This window comes from Sparus aurata, chromosome 3 (genome assembly GCF_900880675.1).
Source record: "Sparus aurata chromosome 3, fSpaAur1.1, whole genome shotgun sequence".
Lineage (NCBI taxonomy): Eukaryota > Metazoa > Chordata > Actinopteri > Spariformes > Sparidae > Sparus > Sparus aurata.
The window spans coordinates 17,851,025-17,859,946 of NC_044189.1; the positions used below are offsets into that span (position 1 = coordinate 17,851,025).

Genomic DNA, 8,922 nt, shown 5'->3' on the forward strand with positions numbered 1-8,922 from the left:
TTTGTTGCGCGGCACCATGATGAACACAAGCTAGCCGACGGTCATTTGGACGTGACAACATTAAACATCCGCTACCAATCGGGCTAACTCAGTTTCAACTTGACGTTCTGTTGGTTCCCTTCTTACCGAAGTGCTCAGCGTCTCATAGTCATCGGAATCTCCAACCTTCACAGTTTGCAATTTAAAGAACCAGGGTCGGTCCTCGTCGTTATCGTAACTTTACATTGGAGACACTGACAGTCGACTCTGGTTTTTTTTAACACCTTTAAGCTAGCTAACGTGAACGGTAGCGTTAGCAAAGCGGCCCCAGGTATGGCGGAGGTTCCCGGGACATCGAGTGAGACGATAACGGAGACTGTGGAGACGAGCACACCGCCGCCGCCCCAGCAGGTGAATAATGATGGAGGGCTGGTCGTGAACACGTTTTGGACTGTTTTGCCAGCAGAGCACGAAGCCGCTTCGCGTTTAAGTGTTTCCAGTCTGTACGAGGCCTCGCTACTTGTAGATAGCTTTCATGTTGTCAGCGTGAAATATAACATGACTCTATCAGCCCTGCTTCAGGAAGCTTCACAAGGCCTCATCTGTTCGTATCACTAAGTTACAGTTAAATGACAGTGCATGTTTGTGTGACAGCTAAGTGCTGTTGATACATCAGCAGCTGTGTGTCTCGCTGTGCGCAATACGGACTGGTGTGTTTAGCATGTGTTAATGCTGTGGAAGAACTTGTTTGTCTACAAAGATCCCCTGACCCGAACCCCGTCCATCACCTCTGAGATGAAACTTAAAGTCCGACTGCAAGCCAGGCCTTATTGGGCCCGCATCAGTGCTGGACCTCACTAATGCTCTGGTGGCTGAACGGGAGCAAATCCCTGCGGCCAGGTTCCAACATCTGTAGCAGGGACAGAGACCACAGGGATGGGGGCTGTGTGAGGGAGGGGTACGATACTGCTCATGGTGTCAGAATCTAATGTGCAGATGCTTTTTGTTTTTGGCTTTCCACCCATTATTATATCTAAATATCTATAGATACAGATACAGATATATAGATATGGGTGGAACGCTCATCAGAAATACTTTATTGATCCCCAGCAGGAAATTGCATATGAATGTGGTTAAAAATTGAGTGTAGGATGATGTGCTTATTTATCAGCATCTCATAATCTATATAGTTCCATTGTCATGATGTTTTCGGTGCAAAATTCATATCTGAAGACCGCTTTTCACCTGCTAGTGAAATATCACTTTGCAGGAATTTTAACAGTAATCAATATTGTCTCTTAGTCAACCCACTATGAACAAATTCTAAAAAATAATTACACATTTTGTGTTTTGCAATGCATTGATTTTACATGCATGGAAAAGATGGTGAAAAGAGATCTCGTACTTACAGACCAGAATAACAGGTGCAATCTAAAACAATAATAATAATAATAAAATCAGCGTCCAAGTCCTGGTTTGTGCTTTGGTGTTCTTCACTGGAAAACAGTATGAGAATAACAAACAGACGGATAAATGGTTCAACAGCCATTTTATTTCAAGAAGGTAACTCGTTTCCACGTTGATGAATGAAATCTAAACTGATGTCACAGTCTGCTGCCTTTCTGAGAAGTCTGAAGCAATAGGAGGGTGGGTTGTGTTGTTATTAATGTCATGTCTCCAGCTGTGGAGAGCAGCCTCCCCGCTGCACCGTTAGCTCCGGGGATGTCATTACTGTCCAAGATGTTGAAGGGTGCAGGTTTTTTTTTTTTTTTTTTTTTTGACAGAACAGACTGGGCAAGTTATATACAGTATACTTCACATCAGAGTTGGATTCAATTGTGTAAGTTCTGCAGTGCGCGTTGGTCAGCCTGTCTCATTTGTCAGTGCTGGAGTTCGCTGCGCTGCAAAGTATGCCAAATATCTTTTTTTAGCTTCCAGGTTTACTCTCAGGGCCCTTGTTTAAGAAAGCCGGTTTAGTGAAAATTCTGAGTTCATTAAGCTTGAGAGTTAACTTAAACTGAGGCTCAGTTACTACGGTAACATACTCAGTGAATCTAGCTTGCTCATGGGCAGGTTTTCTTCAACAAAAGCAATTTTCACAGAGATTTACATTTAGGGCATTTAGCAGATGCTTTTGTCCAAAGTGACTTACAATATTTCAAACATACATACATACACTCATGGCGGTGGCTGCCATGCAAGGTGCCATACAGCACATCGGCAGCAGTCTGGGGTTCACACTTCAGAACGTCCCACCCTTTTCCCGTGCTGCCGGTGTTATCCTTACACGCAGACGTCGTCTAGCCTCTGTTACAGCTGCGTGACTACCTCCGCTGACAGATCAGAGGCGAAATGAACCCGTCCCTCCCATTCCGCCTTTTATTCTGGTGAGGCGGAATAAACGCGCCCCATGAAAAGGTAGTGTGAATGGGGCCACAGTCTGAGTTTCTCTCTTACTCCTTCCTTCCTGTGTCGCCTGCTGTCATACACAATGTTTCGTTTCCTTTATCATTCAGTCACATCTTAAACACTGTCTGAAACAGGTCCCTGGTTAATGCAGCCCACTGAATATGCATAGTAGTGATTCTCCCGCCGGCTCCGCCCTCGAGTTCCTGCTTAAGACATGTCATAGATTTATAAATCCCTTTTTGGGGGTTGAGGAAAGTCTTGCAACCCTGAAACCTCCATGAATCTAATGTTCAGAATAGAAAGATTCGTAATTGACCTTGTTGCCCCGTCAACAGTTTTTACAGATTTCTCTCATAATGGCGGTCCATTGGAAAAATACTTCATATATGGCAGAGGAATGTTTTGCTGACTTGGAGCCAGGACTGTCCTGCTGTGTGGTGGCATAGTAAACCAATACGCCCGGTTTCTCACAGCAGACCTCTCATATGTTACAGGAAGGACGAAGCCTGACAATCAAGCTGAGGAAGAGGAAGACTGAGAAGAAGGTGGAGTGGTCCAGTGACACTGTCGACAACGAGCACCTGGGAAGAAGGTCTTCAAAGTGTGAGTTCATCTTATCTATCAGCACACACTGAAATCTAATCAGTGCAGTTGTTAGCTATAGCTTGCTATGTTGCTTTTGAATGCTGTCGAAAAATGCTGTCATTCTAGAGATTGTGTTAATTTTTTTTCCACACTTTCAGATGGAAGTTGACAATATTAGATCACCTGTCTTAAACTCACTCACTTTGAGATGCACTCGCCAACATTTTTTTTCGAGCTTTTGACACAAAAGACAGCCTGCGTCCAAATTCGGTATCAAAATTTACACCCCACTGCAAACCAACCAATCAGAATATTCTATGCAGTGGTGTATGATTAGGGGTGTGCCAAAATATCGATACTACGTTATATCGCGATATTTCGTCTTGAGGTACATTAACGATACACTGGTGCCAAATATCGATATTTGAAAATGTAAAAAAAAAAAAAAAAATTATTATTATTTTTTTGGCCCACCACCACCACCCCTCTTCGGAGGACAGCTTTATCTTTATTCAAACATAGGTATACAACCAAATAAAATTAAAAAAATGGGTTAAGTAGCTCTGAAACCCACACATATAGATATTTAATGATAGTTGTAGTCAGTGTGTGTGTTAAGAAGAGACACTGTGCAATATACTCTTTGTTTACTTCGTTGTCATTCATGTGAAATTGATTGACAGTGTTTTGTAATTCCTGTGAAATGGATTCAGTGCAGTCAATACATTTTGAATTTCCTCAGTGACACAGATATCGTGATGTATCGTGGATGAAATTTCTTGCAATATGTCGATTATCGCAGAATCGCTGTATCGTGATATTATCATTATCGAGGGCAAAATATTGTGATGGTAGCCCTACAATTAATTCAATGGTTGTATTGTCGTATTCACTCACAAGATGTCACCAAAATCACACTGTCCCTTTTAAAATCTTTCAGAAAATGATGTAAGTGTATCGAATCATATCGTTGGCTGAATATCGTGATATATATCATATCGTGAGCTGAATATCGTGTATCGTATCGTGAGATTAGTGTATCACTACAGCCCTATGTATGATACAGATAATAGTCACATGAGGGTGTTTTATTTAGTATCAAATCAATCAAGTGATCGTCATCTGTACATCCTTGTTAGAGTGCTAATGCTTGAATATATATTGGGTACAGGTGTAGCCCACAGGTTGACTGACTTACGGCAAATCAGAAAGATGGATATTCTGTCATTCTGTTTGAATATAAGTAAAGACTGAGCGTGGTTCGTATATGCCTATAACACTTACAGTCTTTCTATTCATTAGAAGAGGGGCGCATACAGTCGTACTGAGTACAATATAGAAGCATTCCTTTGGAGCAGTAGCAGCCACTGTACACTGTACGGCTCCCAGTCGACCCACTCCAGTTCTTTGCCAGTGCCCTAATATACAGTACATGTTATGATGGTGAGGGAAACAGCAGCGCCGGGAGAACATGTGAACTCCAAAGAGAAAGCCCTGCCCTGACCGGAAAATGACCCCAGGACCATCGTCCTGTGAACGTGTGGCGACGGCACTAATTACTGTGGCACAGTGCTGCCTAAACAACTGCCCTATGTGTGTGTTAGTATACACATACTTACTGTGTGTTAAAGCCTGTGTACATGGAAGAAATCTTAAATGATTCCATATTGCATAAAAAAAAGCTGCTTTACTACTCTAGAATATATTTCATATAATTGACACGCTCAATGATGGTATTTCAGAGGAACCTAAATATTTAGTTTAGTTTTCGTTTCCTTTTCATATGGGCTTGATCTTCTTTCATATTTGTGCACCAACAGACTGATCTCAGAGGTGCAGTTGCTTTAAAAAACGCCTTGGAAAAGTTAGTTTTGGAAAAAACTGCATTGAATGGTGGCCGCCGTGCTTAAATAATGGTAAACATTGTCGACTACTGTGCCTTGTGCTGTAAAGTAGGACATATTTTCATGTAAAAACTGCAAGAAGAAGGCGATGCGCAGAAGAGGAGTGCCAGCCAGGCGAAATGTTCCTGGCAGTGTCTGTGCGATCGGTACCTTTTATTTATTAAAATTTAAATAACTTGATCAATCAATCGAACAGCAGCTGAAGGGCTATTTTTACCCCACTTTCACTTTAGCAAGAATGAAGGGCTTACCATGTGCCAGTGAAGGCATTAGCTGCAGAGGCAGATCATGAGGATCAGTCTTAATCCTGTATCTTGTGTTCCAGGCTGCTGTATTTATGAGAAGCCCCGACAGTTCGGAGAGTCCTCCTCTGAAAGCGAGGGAGACGATGACGATGAAGGGTGTGGCAGCGCTCACTGCATCCTGGGCCACGGCAGGAGAGGCAATGGACAGAGAGGGGGTGGGGGTACCACAGTGCCCCCGAACGCCGGAGGGTCACATACCCACTAATGGGCGCTGCAGGCTGATTGGTGGGGTCCAAGCGGTTTCTCACCACAACAAAACTTTTTTTTTTTTTTTAGTTTAGTTCCATCACTGAAGTACGAGCAGGCCTGATGCTGCGTTCCTGTCGTGAGTCAGAAGGTACTAGCTGCTGGCCCGTGGCTGCAGCTCTACAAAACTCAGAGTAACGTGGATTATTGAATTGGCCAAATTGAAAACCCTGCTCTTGTTTTATCACTTTAAAGCAGGATCAGTGTTGTGCCAAGTCACATATGTAACGTGGACCGATAACTCCCAAGTTCACATTTTAGATTTCTTTTTAACACCTCAATCAATAAGGAGACATGCTGCAGTATTAATGGAGTTTAAAGGGCATTACCAGTCTTTCTGCACGTTTTAGCCTTTTATTACAAATCAAATGCAGTATGCATTACTTCACTGCTGAGCATTTTTCAAAGCACGTTTAAGGATGGTAGAATTTCCTATTTCCCTTCCTCCCTATTTTTCAGGCACCCATTGGTTTCTTTTGATTTCATTCTTGTGTGAAAATAAACTTTGAGGTCTGTTATCCATCACAGTGAACAACAAGTTTTGCTTTTATTTTTGGCAGATTTGTTATGTAGACATGCAGGAAGGGTCGCAGTTGAAAAAAGCTCAAAGGTACTGGCTTTACATAACATGTACTGTAAATGTGTAAATATATATTGGCAGATATTGCTGATTAAGGAACTCAAACAATTATCTCTTTTTTTCTCTCTATCTCTGTTTTTTGGCACAAAATGTCTCATATACCTGAATCCAAATGTATAACTCAAGTTTCCAGCCTCTACAATCACGATTTTTACCACCTGGAAATCATTCAAAAACGAAAAAAGATGCTCAGGAAAATAGTCAGCAGCGGTAATGTAAAATATGTAATTTGTCAAATGAACTTAAAAATATGCAAAAACACTGGTTACATACTTTAAATGGTCCATGTTGTGTAGTGATGACACCTCACCAAGTCAGGATAAGGAACCACAGCTTGCATCATTGAATCAGCCTAGTTAAAGCGTCTGGTATTTGTTTTAAAAGCTAAAACACATTTTATCATCTGCCTAGCGACCTCATTAGCAATGGACTGGGGGGAACTGTCTTTAACCCCTCTATATACATATTTAAGGAGTTGCAATGCTGATAACGGAATTCTCAAAGCCCATGTATTTGCCTGGTTTTACCCCTTTTACTGCAAATGTACATTACATAACTGCGACTTCAGAAAATGGAAATGCTCAAGTAAATCATCTTAGAATGGTACTTAAGTACAGCACTTGAGCAAGTGTGCTTTGTTGCATTTCATCACTGGTGATTCTTAATTTTATCTTTAATATTTAATATTTAATGTGAACTTTTACTGCACATGTATTGGTTCCTGTTTATTGTTTATTAATTGGTGTCGGTATCGTCCCAGTAAAAAAACTTTGTTGACCTCTATTGAATCACTTCAGGTCTTATAGACATCATATAAAGATATACTGAGAACCTTCATCAGACTTTAAAGATATGATTTTCATCCTGTTGTAACGGTGGCCGCCTGTTACCAAAAAAATAGAGTCTGGAGTGCTGTGGAAAACGATGACCTTTGAATTTTATCATGAATTGGCTTGAAACATATAAAGGCGCCAGTTATAATGTCACGATCAGATCACTGCAGAGTTGATTCCACGCTTATCGTTCCGACAGGAAGTGCGGTCACATATCGTTTTCCCCCGGCAGCGTAGACTCTCTGACTCCGAGGAATCTCAGGAACGCAGCATTCAGTACATTAGGAGCTTTGAAGAGATGGTTGTAGAGAGGCCATGAAATGTTGTCCGGCTGTTTATTTTCCCCTTTGACAAAGTGGCAGAGTTATTTTGCTGGTCTTATTTTCTAAATTATACTTGACATGCAGTTGACCACAGTCTGTATATTAACATTGCACTTACAAACCAGTAAGTGAGAAGTTGGAAACAGAAAAGACTGAAAACTTGACACCACCACATATCTCACTTGTTAGGACAAGTATTTGGTGATTCTGAGACCAGTCTTGGTTTGTGCCAACCTGTGTGACAATTTCTGATCTGTCTCATGCTACACAAGACTGGAATGTACATAAAAGGTCTGTATCACTGCACAGAAAGGTATAAAAGGCTTGTGCTGCTTTTTGTGTGGCGATACAGCTGGCAGGTGTCGTTCAGCTGTAAGAAAACAGTTCTCACATGATAGTACTCACAGAAAAGTCTGTGGATTACTTTTCGTAAATGGGTCATGACTTCTGGAAAGACTCATTGCTGTTGAGATTATGAAATATGTAATTTCCTTGTCAAGTGCCATCTAATTCACTATAGTCAAATAAGGCAGACAACTCTGCGGCCAACATTTCCAAAACTTGGCAACTCGCACCGAGCAATCTAGATGGACGAGCAGCACTGCAGGTCAGAGGATAAATATGTATTTTTTTGATTTAGGGCCGTCTAACCCTATTAACTCCTCGGGACAAAGCGCCACAGGTTTCCAGTATATTCAGCTGCATGTCATCGGTTAAAAAAAAAAAAATCTTCAGTTTCACTTGAGAATTCTACTTAAGGTTACAAGATGGGTGTTTGTGCTTTTTGCTGCCGTGCTCTGCAGAGCGACTGACATGTTGATTGATGAAGTAAAATTAATTAAAGGCAAAAATGCAGCGCTCTATGAACGGAGGTCCACTCCCAACCAGGCTGTACATATGTAACTGGGTTGCAGCTGATGTGGCGTACGGGAAAAAGCATGTCTCAGCTATGACCAAAACCTCAACTGATGCAGGCTCCATCATCCAGTTTTCAGACCATGTTTGATATGTGACAGTAGTGTGGATTACACTTATTTATGCTACCACTTTATGTACTATCTTACACATTGACATTGTTGCATACTGTATGTACACTGTCCTTGTACTGGTGATGCACCTTTCTGTATATACTATTAAGCATCATGAGAGCAGATTTAATGTGAATTAAAGTTTTGAACAGTGATTCAACTGTGAAATAAATGTGTGTATATTGCTTACGGGTGTGACGCCAGGTGGTTATGCATCCTTTCGCAGTCCCCACTAAGGGGTATAAGAGCTGAAGAAAACATCCCATTTCTTGTCACCCGAGAAATTTGGATGAGAAAGTGGATAAAAAAACAAGTCAGCTTAACATCTGCGTTGAAGCATAAATGTCTCCCCTTTCAGTCTGATCCAAGGACAGATTGCCCACTGCGGAAAAATAAGTAACCTCCGAAGATTCAGGTTGACAGTGGGGTAGTTTGTTTGACAGTACCTGTGTGAGGGAATGTAAGGATATACAATTTACCACAGCAGAATGTCACCTAACATGATAAAGACCTTAAAGGTGCACTATGTAAGAATTGACCAACTGTTGAATTCACATTCCCAAAAACGGGCAGCATATCACCAGAGAAACAGCTGACGCTAACTAATTGTTTATAAATCCTGTCAGTAGATATCTCTCCCTTTCACACAGACGTCATCTTGCCACTATTG

General features: G+C 41.4%; 1 protein-coding gene across 1 annotated transcript; it reads left to right on the top strand.

The window, feature by feature from the left end:
- Positions 1 to 29: 29 nt before the first annotated feature.
- On the top strand, positions 30 to 8,424 carry ppp1r11 (protein phosphatase 1, regulatory (inhibitor) subunit 11). The gene is made up of 3 exons (XM_030412679.1): positions 30 to 390; positions 2,883 to 2,991; positions 5,203 to 8,424. Exons 1-3 carry the CDS (start codon positions 313 to 315, stop codon positions 5,385 to 5,387), a joined length of 372 nt encoding a protein of 123 aa, XP_030268539.1. The 5' UTR covers positions 30 to 312; the 3' UTR covers positions 5,388 to 8,424.
- The last annotated feature ends 498 nt before the right edge of the window (positions 8,425 to 8,922 follow it).

Excerpts from the sequence above, each read along its gene's own strand:
- ppp1r11 (XM_030412679.1), top strand. The coding sequence starts at position 313 with ATGGCGGAGGTTCCCGGGACATCGAGTGAGACGATAACGGAGACTGTG. Across the intron at positions 391-2,882 it reads CACCGCCGCCGCCCCAGCAG|GAAGGACGAAGCCTGACAAT; the intron begins GTGAATAATGAT and ends CATATGTTACAG. Across the intron at positions 2,992-5,202 it reads GGGAAGAAGGTCTTCAAAGT|GCTGCTGTATTTATGAGAAG; the intron begins GTGAGTTCATCT and ends CTTGTGTTCCAG.